Raw genomic sequence first — 17,036 nt, 5'->3', positions numbered from 1 at the left:
TTAAACCATTCCAATTTATTTCGTCGAATGCCTAAAATATACATATTTCACAAATTATTACAACAAGGGATATTGCATTGTTATGGCCAAATTAAGGTACCCATCATGTTTTTGGCCAATAAGTGCTTCACTCGATGCGTCCCCACTATAGCATTACACACACACTCATGGCAAAATTAACGGCAGAAAGTTTACAATGAAAAGTTCTGTTCTGCTTGGTGACACACCAAGAGAGGAATGGGTTTTTCCATTTATTTTACTTTGGTGAATTTCCCACAGTGGTTCAATATTCATGTTTTCTCTTGGATGAGATTTCCCCTTTAGTTATATTCATGTTTCATTGAAGTCCTATTCGATCTAAATGAAATATACATTACGAACAGCCCTCACTGTCATCAAAGTCACTGCTCATGACCCAAGCACAGAGCGAGTAAGCATGAGTTACTGTTAAAGTTAAATATCTTATATATAATTTCCCGATTAATAAATGACTTGGACGACTACTAACATTCTTAAGAATAAACTGCAAATTTCTGGGTTGTAATGATAACAAATGCAATTTTTTAAATATCCAAGTCAAATTACCTTCATGACCATGAATGTGCTCTAGGGATTTGGAAAAATAACTGTTGCTTTTAAGTAAACTGTACAACAACACAATACAACTGCTGCAAAACCAAAAAAAAAAAAGGTCACAAATCAAAAAAGGTTGTACATATATTTACAAAACAAAAAGAACATTCAGTCCATTGGGAACGGCACAGCTAAAAACAATAAGACAATTGCTTCCGTCAATGAAGTTCAAGCTCTGCAATAATTAGATTTCTAAATCGAGGTTAAGTTCAAGTTAAGATGACGACAGAACAGAGGAGGGGACCGTGATCCTACCCAGAGACCAAGTGTAATGGTGATACTGCTGAGACGGCTGTGGAGTGTTTGTAGAACAAGGACTGTTTCTGGAATGTACTAGAACACACAGTCTACTACAGTACGCCCATGTGCATATACATGCACACACACACACGCTCAGACACAAACATGTACTGCAATTTTGATTGCTGAAAAAAACAAAAACATAGCTATCAGAAAATAAAATAAATTGGTGAGTGCTGGACAAAACAGAGTCCATTCTTCAAACTGTGGGGAAAGAAATAATAAAAAATAAACACTACGGACCTCTCATCTCCCAGGCGTCTCTTGGCTGCTCCGGCCTGTTCTGGTCAGTTCCCTATGATACACCATGCGCCACGTCCGCACATATTTTACTTGATTTTCATTGATGCTGCGACTCTTTAACCACACGATGGGGCTAAGGGTTCTACGTGTCAGAGGTGGGTGGTGATTGGCAAATGACGAAGAGTTCTTGTTTTAAAAATATAGGACTTTCACGTGGACTTCTGCCTATAGTGAAGCGTCAAGTCCCCGCCGCTCTTCCAGATAAAATGTTTAACTGTTCGCAGGTCCATGTTGGGATCTAGAACCTGGTTGGAAGATTAAAAAAAATGAATACAAAAAGGTTTATACAGGGAAAAATGAAGATGAAGTATTACGGCCAAGATGAGAAACTATAAAATCCTATTCAAGAGAATTTGAAAAACAGAAAAAAAAAGTCTTAGGTCAACATATCGAGAATAAAGTCGTAATATAGCGAGAATAAAGTTGTAATATTACAGGGAAAAGGTCATACTCCTTGGTAAACAATGATTGCGGCTGCACACATTTTACTCATGTTAAAATGTAAAAGGCAAAGATGTGGTGCCCACCTGGTCTTGACACATCAGTTCAATCTTCTCCTCGGCTAGCATGGCCATGTCCTCCTCCTTCTCCGTCTCCCCGGGCTTATCGTTGGCCGAGGAGCTGGTGGTCTGAGACTCGTTGTCCAGGTTGATGATCTTCTCGTACACGTGTTCCATCACCTTCCTCACCTGCAGCATGTCACTGGCTGAGAGACGGTCCCTGCAAGACACAGATGGTTGGTATAAATCAGCCCGGGTAGCATTTAGTATTCATGAAGCATTTATCTGCAAACAGCGTTACGTTATCCGGAAAAAAAAGTGGAAGGGATACTCACTTCTTCAGAGTTTTTGCACCAGAGGAAGAATGGGGCTGGAGGTAGAACGGGATTTTGTTGAACTTGGGCATATTTTTCTGGAATAGAAGAGGAAGGATAATGTCAGGAATTTTTTTTTGTATCATCATCACACATGCTGTATCAAAGAGATGCAAAACATTCTCCTCCTGGGAGGAAAACAGTGACATCGACCTTCAAGGGAAAAAGCAGATAAAAAAATTACTTTAAAGATGGCTGAATTCCATTTAGCTGCATCAGTTTGAGTGTCATAGTATTGTGAATGCTGGCTCATTGTCATGTGCTTTTCCTGCTATGACAATTCAAAATGTCTCCTGTCAAAAGGGCCTGTAAACTACTTCAGGAATTGCCAACCCACAAAAAAAACTCGTAAGTTAAGGACATCTAAAGCAGCAGCTAAGCGTAGCAAACGTTTGTTAAAGCATTTGTGGTTTAATTTGTTGGGGTACAAGCTAGTGAGTAGATAAGTGAGAATGTCATGCAATGGCTTCTCTGAATGAAGCTATAGTTTAGATATTAAAAATAATACACATTCAGGCAAATACAAACATCTCAAATGAGCATCCAAATTGGAATTCATACTATATTCAAGCTGCAATAATTTTTAGACTTAATGCTATATGGTTGAATTGAACTAAAACAAATTTGAAGACATAACTGTACTCACATCTACAGTTATATCAATAACCCACTGAGGAACTGTTTCATTCAGCAGCATGGACTCAGTCTCTCCGCCTGAGTCTCTACATAGCAACCTGCAACACATAACACAGGACATCACAAGCAATCCAGAAGTGCAATAAAGGTCAAGTATCAACAATTCTGTGTATGACTTAAGAACTGATACAAGCTGGCAGTACAAAGCCCCCTGTACTGTAGGGGCCTTAGTGAAACATTACCTGAATAGAGTTCTGCCTCCGGCTTCCCCAAAGATGACTGGCGTGTGTGGTGGCACTTGGAAATATCCATTTCCTTTCTGGACCCTGTTCTCCTGCTCTCCGTTCACTGTGGGCACGAGAATACAATCCTACAATAAGACTAACTGATAGACACTTTGGACATGCACTTCTCACTGACCACAGTAGGAAAGTGTGTCCACTGTGCAGCCAGAGTCCAACCAGATAAAAGGAAAAGTGGTTTGAGAATGATTCGACTGTGGATGGATAGTCAAACAGCTCCTTACCGTGGTTCACCTCGTTCTCCTCCTCATCCATGGGGTTGATTCGAGTTCTAGGCCAGAACTCCAGCAGAGCCTGGAGCAGCAGTCCACCCAGGTTCACTGCAAAATGAAGTTAGCGTCGTGCAATAAAAAGTTAGCTTCGGTTTTCCAATGTTTAACAGTGATCTGTATACAAGATGTGATGGGGTCACACATCTTACACTTTGGGTCGGAGCCATCGGAGCTTGAAAACCCAGCGTCCTTTGCAGACACCCAGGCAGCGAAGCAGTCGCTCTCGTCCAATGTGATAGTTAGCATCTATTGAAAAAGAGCAGCACCACCATGAGATGACCATTAAGGCACAGGAAGGACTTTGAGTATGCAAAAGTGACTCACCCCAGTTTTTAGATCGACAGAGAACCAATTAGGCACATAGACCATCTTGAAGCGCTTTTTAATCTCTTCGTCAAACTCCACTTTGCCCAGGTCTTCACCCTTGCAAGCCTGGAGAAAGAGTACACATATAGAGTCAATAGAAACGGCAGGTATCAGCAGGAGTGAGGAAAACATTTAAACCACCAGATTCACAATAGGTAGGACGAAAGATCAGCAGATGTGATCAAAGTCTAACATACCTGTACTTAAAAATAACTTTGCGACAGCTTGCCGGCTTACCTTCAGTACATCCCAAAAAGCCACATTGTTGTTGGTATCTTTGGTGAGTATATGTCTCTTGTCATTCAGAATGTGACATTGTATAATACTGGCACCTCCTGCAAACACAACACAGAATTTTACTTCGTAAAATGGCAAGGAGAGATATTTCAAAATAAAAATAAATCACTATAGTTTTAGATAAATCAACAAGTTTACCCTTAATGACTTGTTCTGGCTGAGTACACAGTGGTGTCAGAGGGGTAGTGCAGTCATTGTCATACTCCCCTGATGATCTAAAGTTGTGCATTCCCTTTAGAGACTGCAAATACATAGAATTACAAGAGAATTACTGCTGGTCAGCATTAGGCGTGGCCACACACACATCTCCCTCTCAACTGTTTTCAAGAGGCACAATGTTGACCGCTGATCTCAGGGCTGTCACGCATGCCTACCCATTTATTAACGGATGACTTGGTGGTGGAGACCCAGATTGCTGGAGGTGGGTCAGCAGATCTGTCCAGTTCCATCTGAGCAAAAGAGGAAGACGGATATGAGCTATGAGCACAGGAATGGCTGAGGACAATACTGGGTCATTATTCATGATTTTTTTACTTTTAAAAAACAAAGCAGTAAAACTTTTCTTCAAATTAGTGCTATCACTGCTAACAAAGAAAATAAAATCTCAAAGAAAACAACAAACAACCCTTAAACAATCTTCTATGTGATAATAGAAATTTAGAAAAGTATATGCATAAACACCTTTAGCTGACACCAGTTGAAACCTATGGTTAGCATACAAATCTGCAAATAATATTTGCTCAGTACTCAGCAGATATTAACTTTTTTAATAAAAGTTTACTAGAAATACCAGAAGAGTAATCTAATTTGTCTAGTAAATCAGAATAGTGCATCACAGAGTCCTACTACTGTGTTTGTGTACAGTCATCTTACTTTGAGCACTGGGGCTTTCTCCTCACAGATGAGCACCCTGATGTCTGGGTTACGCAGGTCGGTGCAGTAGATCTTTTTGTCTCTGCCTCCAGAGTAGACGTGTGTGAAGGCCTCGTTGACCTGCAGGGCCCACACTCCTTCATCGTGCACCCGGTACGTGGCGATACACCTCTGCTGGCCCAGCGACCACAGGCGGATGGTCCCGTCTGAACTGCCCGACAGGCACTGTGGAGAGGGAAGAGCAGGTTAAGATTCAGATTTGACTATTTTTAAGCAGCCACGACCACAACTTAAAGATATCTGAACTTGCCTGAGTGCCGTCTCGATTCAGCAGCAACGACTTGACGTTGTCCGTGTGACCTTTTAGCTTCATCAGTTTTGCACATGTTCGGGGATCCCACACTCTCAGAACCTGAAGGAGGACACAAAAAGAGAGGGAGTTAAGAATGGGACTCTTTCAATACATTTGCATGCACACAACAACCAGATTACTGTGACTAAACAAAAGCGTTACAAGGAACTGAAAACCTTCTGCGAGGCCAGTTTGCACGGTTTATGTTATCAATTAATGTCCACACAGCCTGGATGTTTACATGGCAGGAGTTAGGGGTGGACGGAGTAAACGGTATAGAAAGTACAGCGGCATGAATTTGCGCTACAGTATGGATTTTGACTTTCCTTTTTGACCGGCAGAACAGCTCTAACAGCAATGACGTAACCACTCAATGCGTGCAGGCTGCATTGGTTTCAGCCGGTGCGTTCCAAATACGTTGATAGCCATCAACCAGTAGACTGCGATGGCAATGCTGGTAGATTGCGTGTCATTCACAAAAAGGAACTCAAAAAGTGTTCACGCCCCCTTCCTATTGCCTCCCTGTGACCAATGACGGATTACCGCATGGGCAAAGTGGGCACATGTCCAGGGCCCTGGCCAATAGGGGGGCCCTTGATTTTTTTTTTTTTTTTTTGTAATTAAAAAAATTTGACGGGGGTTTCCCGCCCCCCCTCCTCCCCTGGGAATGGGTCGTAAAAAGTCGGGTCGTTTTATATTCGGGGTCTTATATTCGGCCGGGACCAGCGTGTGCGCGCTTGGAGAGAGAACGATGTGTCTAGAGAAAAAAAGGCACGGGAAATGGCCAAAGAGCTCCACATCCCCGCACTAAAATCAAAGCCTCGACTCATTATGGTGCGAGTCAACGTGTCAGGGGCACGAATCGGCACAGCGATCGACCTAGAGTGGCTTTTCTGCTGTGGCAGTTGTAGTGAGGAGAGTTTGCCAAGTGCGCCGTGCTTTTACGCACCAACACTGCTTCCGTAATGTTCAGATTTTATAGATTGCATCAAAGCCCTTAGGACAATAAGAATGAGATCGCTTTTTTTAACCGATGTCCATGCTTAGGTGGTGTTTATATTAACTGTGTCGGCTGTGTCACTTTACAGTTAGTCGGCAGTGAGATTGGGGATTGGGGTATCCAGGCTCGGGACATGCAATCGGATCGCGGAGCCTGTCACCCGCCTGTCCCCTCGACACCCGTTAACGTGCAGGAATACCCTGTGATCAATTAGTCTTAAACCACAGTGTGTCTGCACGGCGGCTCACACTGGCACGGTCTCACTGTGAACAACACCAACACAGCGTTTCACCGGGTGACGCGCTGCTTCGCTCAGACATTGAGTGTAGGCTCCGAGGGGGGCAAGGATGGGCCAAAAAGCAGGCGCAGAGATCTTACAATGGCAAAAAATTCTGCTCGCGCGCTTAGCGAGCGCTCGCATCTTCGGTGTCTCTGCCCTAATCTAACTGTCTAGTAGGCTCAGGCGCAAAGTCTCTTTCTCTTGCGCAGCACCAGAGAGCTTTTATAGAATTGTATTTCGCTCTCTCTCTCTCTCTCTCTTTCTCTCTCTAGGCTGCGCGCTGCATTATAATGTGTGTGATTGTGGATTGCACGGTGTGCTAGTGCGTGTATTTGCGTGTTGGTAGGGGTCCATGGCAGGTTTGTGTCCAGGGCCCGTGGTCATGTTAATCCGTCCTTGCCTGTGACTGTCTGTCAAACCCAGAATGCGTATAAAGAAAGTCAAGCTCGTTCTTGTCACGGCCTTGTTCTTGCAAAGTAGAAAATGCACCTCCATGGCTTTCAGGTGCACGAGGTTTGAGAATAATTAAACAACACACAAGGAGCTTTAATTAAAATTAAAGCAAAGAGACGAGAGAAGCAGAAACCGACTGAAAAGGTGAAGGCAGCCACTGATGCATCATCATAATTCCCAGTGATTCACAGCATCATTAAACACAAGAATGATGATCAAATCAAACTAACTATAAAGAGTACTTTTAATACACAAAACGATAGCACAGAGCTTAGCCATAGCCCTCCGCATCCACAGAGCAGTACATTGCTTTTGCAATAAAGATCAATTCCACAATAAACGTTCTCAAAATACCTGTACTATGTGAAATATGTCCTAATAATCCAAGAGTACAGTAATAGCTGCCATACCAGTGTTTTACCCCAAGATAAATTCATATACTGTGATATATACTGTATATATCACAGTATATAAAATCACAGCTACAAATCTATGCTACAAATTATTCTGTGATATACATTTTGGACCATAACATCCAGCCCTAGTGTTGTTTTAATCTACTTTAATTTAACTTTTAGTAAGTCTTTGCGTGTGTGTCACAGTGATGAAAAGGCCGCACCTTTTCTGTTGATCCCGATACAATGACTGTGCCCATCTGGTTCATAGCCAGACTGTAGATAGAGTCCTTGTTGCCACTGAGTGACGAGGCTGTTAGAGACAAATTACAGTGAGTCCACAGGTACAGAACATCTCCCAGAGCCAACATGTGGGCCATTACAGAACATTGGTCAGTACAATGCACAATCATCAAAACTACAGTACATATGGGCCAGACATGGGCGCAACTGATCCACAGAAACAAACAAGACTTACTGGTGACAGTGTTGTTGGAAGCGGTGAGCGCTGTTAGTGTGTTCACATCCCAAAGAAAGATCTGCCGGTCCAGCCCTGCGGAGGCCACAAGCTCCTTGTCCTTAGCGTAGGCCAGAGCTTTCACGTAGTCCTTGTGTGTTCGTAACGTTGACATGCAGAATCCTTTGTGTGCGTTCCATACTTTGACAGTTGTATCTGACGAGGCAGATATCACTGAAAATGGAGGAGAGCGAAAGGGTATCAGATCAAGCTTTCACACGGAATAGTAGAATTATCATTTTATTTGACTTTCAAGAAGCAGAGTTACACACTCAACAGTACCTCAACCCTAAATAGCTCTCTGTACTCACATGTTTTTCCATTGCAGCAGAGAACTATGTCATTGACCCAGTCTGTGTGATGCTCCATCGAGGCAATGTATGGGTCCTGCTAGAAGGACAGACAGACATGAAGACAGTTCCACTATTTACAATTAAAAAATATATAATGCAAATAAAATCCCTAATGATGGATCGCATTGTGGGTGTAATATTTGAAGAGAGTCTGTGTACTTTGTGCTGGTAGACGCTCCATATCCGGATGATAGAGTCCCTTCCAGCAGTGAAGAGCCGGTTCAGCGCGGGGTCCAGCTGGAGCGCATTCACCCCGTTTCGATTGTACTTCTCCACCTCATCTCTAATGACATAAGACACCTGCAACACAAGGAGCAATGGTAGCACCCAGGTCAGACTCCCACATCCTCAACACACCCACCACATCCTCGTGCACGTTTCGATGCCTCAACATCCCAATAGTTCAGTGTCATGCACACTGTAAGGAGGACATGGAGAGCTGAATAGCACACATTCATTGGAAAATAATCCTTTTACAAAGATAAAATAACGCTGGGCAAATTAAATGCAATAAAGTGATTTGCTTTGGTTGCAATGTCCATTGACAGGTTGCACGGCTGAACCATCGCGTTTTCCCAGCAAATAGACCGAGCCCAGACACAGTGTAGCTTAGCTATAATTGGCGCCGTAACAGCATATGAATGCTGCCAAGACAGGACACAAACCACTTGTGCTAACTGCAGAGCTTTGTTGTTGTGTCAACGCGTATTCAACGCGAGCTTATGACATTGGTTTGGAGAAGAATGTCATCGTTCAGACGCCAGTGTTAGCATGATACGCTAACAAGCGGCTAACGCAAGCTAAGCTACCCAGGTTAGCCGGCTTGAGTCATTGCTCGTAACAGCGACGCTGCTTCTCCTGGACGTGTTTTGCCGTCCATCCAGTATTCGTGAAACATGTGTCTAAGCTGAAGACCACCGTGTTACCTATGCCAAACACGTAGCTATAATGCAACTACAGTAATGTACCTGTACTTTTCTCCGCCCAGCAGCATTTTGCCTGTGATGCGTGGCCATCTTGCATGTTGACAGTCAATTCATGTGATACTACATCCGGATAGAAAAAGAAAACATATGCATGAGCTTTATGGGTAATGTGGTTCTAATCCCGTCCTATAGTTTCACATGCGTTTTTTCATTTTTTTGAATGATGGTTTGTCCAATGCCCTAAAGTCGAGTTTTAACCTCTTCGACCCAGAAACATTTGCCTAAAATGTTTATAGCCTGGCTAGGCCTACTAACCTATAGGCATATTTTAAGACTTAAAACATTATTTGAAATTTTAACAGATATGATCACTTTCAAAATTATCTCAAAGTAACCAATTTATCACTTTCAGATCTGGTAAAACACACACACACACACACACGCACGCACGCACGCACGTACGCACACACACACACACACACACACACACACACACACACATACACACACACACACACACACACTCATTGTAGCCTTAATTCCTCAAAACATAAATATAGGCCATATGGTTACTAGAATACAGGATTTTAAAAATATAGGCTACAGTTGACCAATTATACCGGATCCGCTAGATTAACCCCAAAATAGGCTATGTAAACTGCACAGGACATGGCCTCTGTCTGCAATGGGCAGGGTTTATGAATTTATTCAAAGAAGGTCTGCTATTGGCCACTAGAGGGCGGACTAAGACACCAATTAACTGTGAGCGTCACTAGGTAATCCTGAACACTCTCTTCCTTTCATGCTCGTTCAAGCAGGTTTTGATTCGGGCTGACAGCAGGTGATTTAATTGATTACTTCCTCTCTGTGGGCTACTTGACAGTGCTGGACATTGACATGATTAACTGTGCGGGCCTCGGTCGTTAGACCTACTCGTTACATGGCTGCCATGTCTCTTATCTGCAATTATTTAAAGTGTAAAGACGACATGAAGTTGAGCTAGACAGACTCCAGACACGTTCAATTGCTATTTTTCTCATTTGCCATTCATCTAAATCAACCAGTGTCGCCATTAAATTAGTTTAAGCCTAATATTTAGCCTATATACCTTATAGGCCTACACCACCACATGAAGATTTGGCAAATACAAGCAGTTTATTTAATGTCCGCCCCTAACTGAGAGAAGAAGTCTTTCCCACAGAGAACGCTAACTTAGGTCTAGGGGCCCTATGTTTTTTTTTTTTTTGCTGATGTTGGGGAAATGGCTATAGTCTGTTACTCCACTATGTCTGTCACATTACATTTGAGTGTGTCATGGTGGGGCGGCCATAGGAGCGGTAATCCTGCGCGGTCCAGCATCAGCATCCTCCTCCCCCCTCGTGCTCTTGCCCTTATTCAAGGGCAAAGCTTGGTGCGTGTCTCCCTCCGCTGCGCAGCTGCTGAAGACAGCGCCGCATCCTCTGAGCGCTCGGCGGCTTTGGGACTTTTCTGTGGGATGAACGCGGAAGAGCCACTCGTATGGGAGGACGGAGGACGACTCGCACTTTGCACCTGTGTTAAAATGTCAAACCACAGATGATTGGAGGATTGGCGTCATTAGTGTGATACTTCATACATTTAGGATTGTGGCGATATATAAGCACTTTTCTGTCCCGTGGGACTGGAGTTTTTTTTGGTCCATCATGAAGAACAAACCTTAAGAAGAAGGCATGGATTTCGCACGGAGGGTTTGGCTGTTCCTTCTTCTCAAACCCCAAGAACTCAACTCTTGAAATGATGCTGTGAATCTCAGAGTTTCATATGTAAGTACTATGTTAGAAGTTTGGGATCTTGGAATGATTAGTGATCCTGCATCGAATTGTTTGCCTATACACGGAAATGTAATAGGCCTACATTTCTTTTCTCAATTTGAAAAACAATTTAAGGCAAGGCAAGGCAAGTTTATTTATGTTGCATAATTAGACACAAGGCCATTCAAAGTGCTTTACAGGGGCATGAAATACAACAAGATTAAAATAGCCTACATCAAGTATAGAATAGACATTACCAAAGCGAATGAAAAATATGAATAGAAATAAAACATTTAAATTAGATAAAAATTACAGGTGAAAAGGGAAACAGAAAAGTATTCAGATTTAAGACCACATTATACTTTTTAAACATATGGATAAAGGCTACACCTAACATTTTAAACAGGCATGGTTATACAGTACCAGCTATAGGCTATATTAAAGATATACAACATAGACTGACCTACCACAAAGTTAATGAAAAACCTGTTGTAAACATGTACAGGGATGACAGCCTACACAATTGCATGATTTTGTGTTCCACAGCATCACTAACTTATTGAAATGTTGAAACGTTACATAATGTTAAGGGGCAGTGGTTACAAATTGGAGACCATATTTTCTTTTCTTGGTGACATCTAAAACCTTCATCATCTTCCTGTTTAGCGTTCCATTTGATTTAAGAGATACCATGGTTTATGGGGGTTTACATGAGTAGGCCTATAGCCTATGTGTGAGCATGAGCTCATATTTTCCATACAGCATTGGTCATGATAATACATTCACCTTTGTCTCATTTTGTAGGCCTCTATACCTCCTGTACCCTATGTATTTAAGCCATCAGGTGTAATTACATTGAAAGGGTTTTTACAAAAGAAGTAGGCCATCAGTTCAGTCTGCGCACTAGGGATCCAAGTGTGGAGCTCTGATGGGGCACAGGATCACAACCTATGGTGATTTAATCCGTGTACCTTCCGTTCAATCCATATCCGTTTGGAAATCAAAACACGAAAAACGAAAAAAAATGTTTAATTACATTTTTTAATTATTTGTTTAATAAAACTGTTTTATTCAAAATATGCCTGTAAAACATGAATTGATTTATTCTTTTTTATTTTCCATGTTGCCCTTTACATACGAAAATGGGAAAGGAGACAAACAGAAAATGTAAAAAATTTGCATTTTCGTTTTTGAAGTTCCAAATTATAATTTAATCAACGGGTTAAACTGTGTCCCGCTGCCACAATGCCACGAGCTATGAGCGGCCAGCGCCGTGATGGCTCTGACCCATAGACTGTTTTCTGACCGTGGCTCATACTACTTGCTGTAGTTTGGTCTGGCTTTGCGAGACTAGACCGTGGCTATCTCCGTCTTTTAAGTGGGCTAAAGCCTCTTGTCGGTAGTGGAAACGCATGGCAGATCTAGTAGGGTAACCCTGCCGAACCGTGCCGAACCGAACTGTGCTGCTCAGAGGAAACGAGGCATGACCTAAACAGCGACAGACATACAGCTGTTGATCCAGATCAAAACGGGACAAACTACCAAATGTTTAATCTTTATTTTGAGGGGAAACATATTTTGGCTGGCTGCCAAAGGCTGCTATGTCATTGTCTGTCATAGGCTACACACACACACACACACACACACACACACACGCGCGCGCGCGCGCACGCCCCTTTAAACTGGGCGATTGCCCACTTTGACTCGGCAAGTGAAGTGAAGACAGGGAAAAAAGAGAGACAGAGACGACGATCGCCCCTGACGCAATTTTCACTCGTGGATCTAACCAATAAAAATGCTTTCATAAGCAGCTGTCTGCACTGGGGCTCATGCCTCAGCTGATCACGAGTATCAATAACATTATCAATAATGTAGGATGTGTCCCTCAGTTCCCAGTGCGATGCTGACGTCCGAACGTAATCGGTGATTAATGAATGAAGAGTAAAACAAACATTTATCAGATGATTATGAGACCCAAGGCAATTGCCTATGCTCAATGGTTAAGTTCGCCTCTGGGCGCGCGCGCACACGCACACGCGTGCGCACGCACTTCTTTTACTAAATTGAAACATGTATTTTTCAAAATCAACATTTAGCCCATTATTCTCATATTTGATATCCTGGTCATGAATTGTGATTAAAAATGGATAAAACGTGTTTTAGTATAATATATAATGTAGATGAGAGGATGATTATTAAAAAAACAGGTCACTTTTGGTTTTTCGTGTTTTGATTTCCAAACGGATATGGATTGAACGGAAGGTACACGGATTTGAATTGTGCCAGACCATTTGCGCTTGACTTTCCATTATTTTTCTAAATTCTTTATTGCCATATTTTGTCATTCCAAAGTTTTCAATTTGATGGTAATAATGCCACTGCCACATTTGGACATTTTTATTTATTTTTAATTTTTTACAAAATGGAAAATAGTAAGCAAATCTTGATCAAGTAAGAAAACATACAAACTACTAACAGACCAAAATAATGATTAGAAATTACCATTTAAAACGTGAATGGACTAAGTAAATTTTTTCTTTCTTTTTACAGTTCACACACCTTTGCAATTCAAACAAAGCAAAGTCTTAAATTAAACAACACATTTCAGACTAAATAACCGATCACCATGAGTGAACAAAAAATATTTGTTGCGTCATCGTACTATCTTGTAGTTACCTATTTAAGGATGCAATGCCTTAAATGCAGAACAACTCAAACCCTAGATATTGCTGCCAAGTAACAGGAAACTAAGGATGCCGTTTTATAATTTAACAACATTTTAATTCATATTACATACTGACCACGGTGACAACGATGTGGACACACTTGTTCTGTTTTAAATACTCTATTTTTTAAAAACTAGGACATTCACAGTAAACGTGTAAGAAATCATTTTCTCTGTCCTTTTTTAAAATAATGAGAAAACAGAATTGGGCAAAAACATAGATAAAACTGCATTTTAATAACTTTGGAGGACAGTCAGATGAAAGGGTAACTGATATTGCCATTTTTAAAAACTATAACTTAAATGAGAACATTCACTAGGAAGGACTCTAGTCCATATGCTTATATCAGGATGTTTTGCCAGAGAGATGTCGACCCTCTCAAACAAAAATGACAAGTGTCATGAAGCTGAGAGGAGCCGGAGTGACGTAATGCAGCATGACGTCGTGATGTGGGACAAGTAGGTCTCTCTCTAAACTTTCTCAGAAACCAAACTCACGGGAAACTTAGTCAGTATTTCAACATTCACTTCTTAACAGCTTTTCGTTTTCAATTCAAATGCAAACCTTTTTCTTAATGCAAATCTAAACACACGTTCATTCACTCAGTCACAAACACATTCAAAATATTGTATTTTCTGTTCTGAGGTCTTCAGAAGAATTATTGCTCTACACACAACAGCGCATTGTGATTTTTGAATCCTTAGTTAAAGATTCACAAACTTCAAATGCAAAGCTCCTATTAATCCTGTTTTAGAGCCATTACTTGAAACAAGATAAGATATATTACACTCATCATCATTTGCACTTTAATGCATTTTATTATAGAAACAAGGATTTTAGGATACCAATAGGTATACTAAGAGAAGACATAAACTGAATCTATATAGTATCTCTTCTCCTTCTTCACATAGTATTCTCTAATTATTCTGATATGATTTGGTGTTATTTAAGCTCACAGTTTAGTTTAAAGCTACCTCAGCAGAGAATGTTTTGTTGCCTGTTTTGGTCTTTTAATTGTAATAGACCATTCAACCTTAACATTTTACCTGTGCAGAACATGTAAGTCTATTGACTCAAACTTGAGCATTTTTAATACATTTTTAGTAGGAAGTTTAACATTGTGTTAACTATTTCCATAATCAACTTAGGGGTTTCCCAGGTGAATGAGATGCAGTATAAAATGTCCAGAACTCACCAACTTGACCAGCTGATAAAAAATGTTGTATATAAATGAGTGAAATAAATGTGTTGTTCTGTATCAAAGACAGAGCCAATTTTTGTATTAACCATACCTTTAAAGGCGGAGTCAGTGATTCTGAAGAAAGAATCCAAAAAAAAAAATTCAGTTTAAATACATAGCCTAGAGTCTGTAAACATGTGTTGCTAGCTACGGTGCCCCTCCCCCCTTCATTTACATACCCTTTTTTTACATACCAAATGCCACATTTTGTCAAACTTTAACAATGCTTGTTGTTGTCAAAATCACTCTTTGTCAAAACCAGTGAATATCTCCTCATGATCGCCTACCTGTCCGTACTGTGTGTGCGCTGAAAGAAATCTGGTTTTAATACACTGCCTAGGCTCTGTAAACGGGTACATGTATGTAAACAAGTGGTATGTAAACCAAGGGGGCCCACCGTTGGCAACATGCTGGTTTACAGAGCGTAGGCTGTGTATTAGCGCTGGATTTTTTTAAGTACACACAGCAGACTGGTAGCGAATTGTGAGGAGATATTCACTGATTTTGACCAAAAGTGATTTTGACAACAGAAATGCTGACTCCACCATTAAATCTCTTTTACATATTTTATAGGCAGCTCTTCCGTCTCCTCTCTTTTAAAGGAGATAGGTGTTTCTTTGTTTTATTACATTTCGGATAATGGAATTTGTGGGCAGAAATTATGAATAATGAAATAATCATTAAAGCACTTTGACTAACTTAGTAGACACTGAGCAGCTGGTGTACGAATGCCTCGCTCCAAGGCAGATTGGTGGAACCGGGCTTGAGGGGATCAAGCTAGAGCTAAATCAATTAATCAGCCAGGCAAATATATCAGATGATATTAGCGTAACACAGCCATTGGTGGATAAGTAAAAATAGATAACAGTATAGAAGGGATAAGGAAGGCTTACAGGTCATTTAGGAAAAGTGTCTGCCTTACATAGTGTGCTCATCAGAGAGGACTGACAATTAAATTTTTTTCTTAATAGTAAAATGTCCCGTGCAGTACGAATCTTGGTCGAAAGAGGATTCCGACGTTGAAATTTAATTTGGTCCAATACATCGTTATAAACCTCAAATTGTTGTTATAAGCATTGGGCTCCAGTGTTTCTCTCCTTTAGTTCGAACCGTAGGCTACAGTTCTGCTGTTTGACTCTCATCGCAAAGTCATTTGATTTACAGTTCAGCTCCAAGTTTCTCAGAAATACAAACATTACTGAAGAACACATGTGTCAAGAGGGTGTGTGTGTGTGTGTGTGTGTGTGTGTGCGTGTGTGTGTGTGCGTGTGCGTGTGCGTGTGTGGGTGGGTGGGTGGGTGGGTGCGTGCGTGCGTCCGTGCGTGTGTTTTTATGTGTGTGGTTGTGTGCGTGTTTGTAAGTCCATGGCTCCACTCTACTTTCAATCTAATTATCATAATTATTTGCCGTGATGATGACCACATCACATCTGTTCCCGTTATGGGAATTAAATTTCATTCAACTAAAATACTTTTTTACCCCCTCTCTCTCTTGTGCGCTGTATAATTCTTTTCACCATTTCCTAAATCCAAACAGTGCACAGTGTCAGATTCACATAACTCACGTACTTTGACCATGTGTGCCACATAGTAACGGTTGTCATATAGCTTCTTACTGCTCTATCATTTGTTACCTTTATAGAGGAAATGCTGTCTACGTTTCTAGGATTTGTCTCATCCTGACAGAAATATCATTGCTCTGAATCTGTTTCTCTGTTTTGTGATGTTTCAAGAGGACCTTAACCTATTTATTTTGATAGGAAATGGGAAAGTGATAGATTCAGTGCATGAGACGAGCTGATCTGAGATCAACCTGGGCCAAAATAATCAGATCAAATGTAAGCAGATAACTCGTCTGGCTGGACGTGTGAAGGGATCAATGCATTTCAGGACAGGAGGATATGGAAATCTCCCAGAGCTTAGTCAATATGAAAAGGATACAATGGCTGGTTTTCTGTTAAAAGGGGAATACAAAAATATAATCCTCTCTTTGGAAAGCTTTTTCGGTAAAAAAAAAATCAGATTCAGTCGCTGGCTAAAATGACGGGAGCAATTTTTTGTCATGGAAAGGCCTTTGGTGTCATCTTTATTTAGATATTGGCTCTGGTCTCTGAACAGCTGTAATCTTTATTTAAGTCTAGAGGAACAA

General features: G+C 41.2%; 1 protein-coding gene across 3 annotated transcripts; it reads right to left on the bottom strand.

Moving 5' to 3' along the window:
* Positions 1–89: 89 nt before the first annotated feature.
* LOC307255257 (WD repeat-containing protein 48) lies at positions 90–9,231 on the bottom strand. 3 transcript variants are annotated; one of them, XM_080033918.1, is made up of 18 exons: positions 9,175–9,231; positions 8,366–8,506; positions 8,165–8,243; positions 7,815–8,027; positions 7,561–7,649; positions 5,167–5,268; positions 4,857–5,081; positions 4,358–4,432; positions 4,122–4,224; positions 3,924–4,021; positions 3,645–3,752; positions 3,470–3,566; positions 3,273–3,368; positions 2,989–3,094; positions 2,757–2,844; positions 2,072–2,148; positions 1,764–1,956; positions 90–1,481 (listed from the first exon to the last, which is right to left on the bottom strand). In XM_080033918.1, exons 1-18 carry the CDS (start codon positions 9,220–9,222, stop codon positions 1,386–1,388), a joined length of 2,034 nt encoding a protein of 677 aa, XP_079890044.1. In that variant the 5' UTR covers positions 9,223–9,231; the 3' UTR covers positions 90–1,385. The 3 variants fall into 3 exon arrangements, with proteins under 3 accessions (XP_079890044.1, XP_079890042.1, XP_079890043.1); XM_080033916.1 differs by having other exon boundaries at positions 8,165–8,240; positions 9,175–9,223; XM_080033917.1 differs by having other exon boundaries at positions 7,561–8,027.
* Between the last annotated feature and the right edge of the window lie 7,805 nt (positions 9,232–17,036).

Source organism: Ammodytes marinus, assembly GCF_949987685.1.
Source record: "Ammodytes marinus genome assembly, chromosome: 9".
Lineage (NCBI taxonomy): Eukaryota > Metazoa > Chordata > Actinopteri > Uranoscopiformes > Ammodytidae > Ammodytes > Ammodytes marinus.
Note: the sequence above shows the minus strand (reverse complement) of the source record. Positions and strands in the feature narration are given on the sequence as shown.

Excerpts from the sequence above, each read along its gene's own strand:
- LOC307255257 (XM_080033917.1), bottom strand. The coding sequence starts at position 9,222 with ATGGCCACGCATCACAGGCAAAATGCTGCTGGGCGGAGAAAAGTACAG. Across the intron at positions 8,028-8,164 it reads CTGCTGCAATGGAAAAACAT|TGATATCTGCCTCGTCAGAT; the intron begins GTGAGTACAGAG and ends CTCCATTTTCAG. Across the intron at positions 4,022-4,121 it reads GCCAGAACAAGTCATTAAGG|GAGGTGCCAGTATTATACAA; the intron begins GTAAACTTGTTG and ends TTGTGTTTGCAG.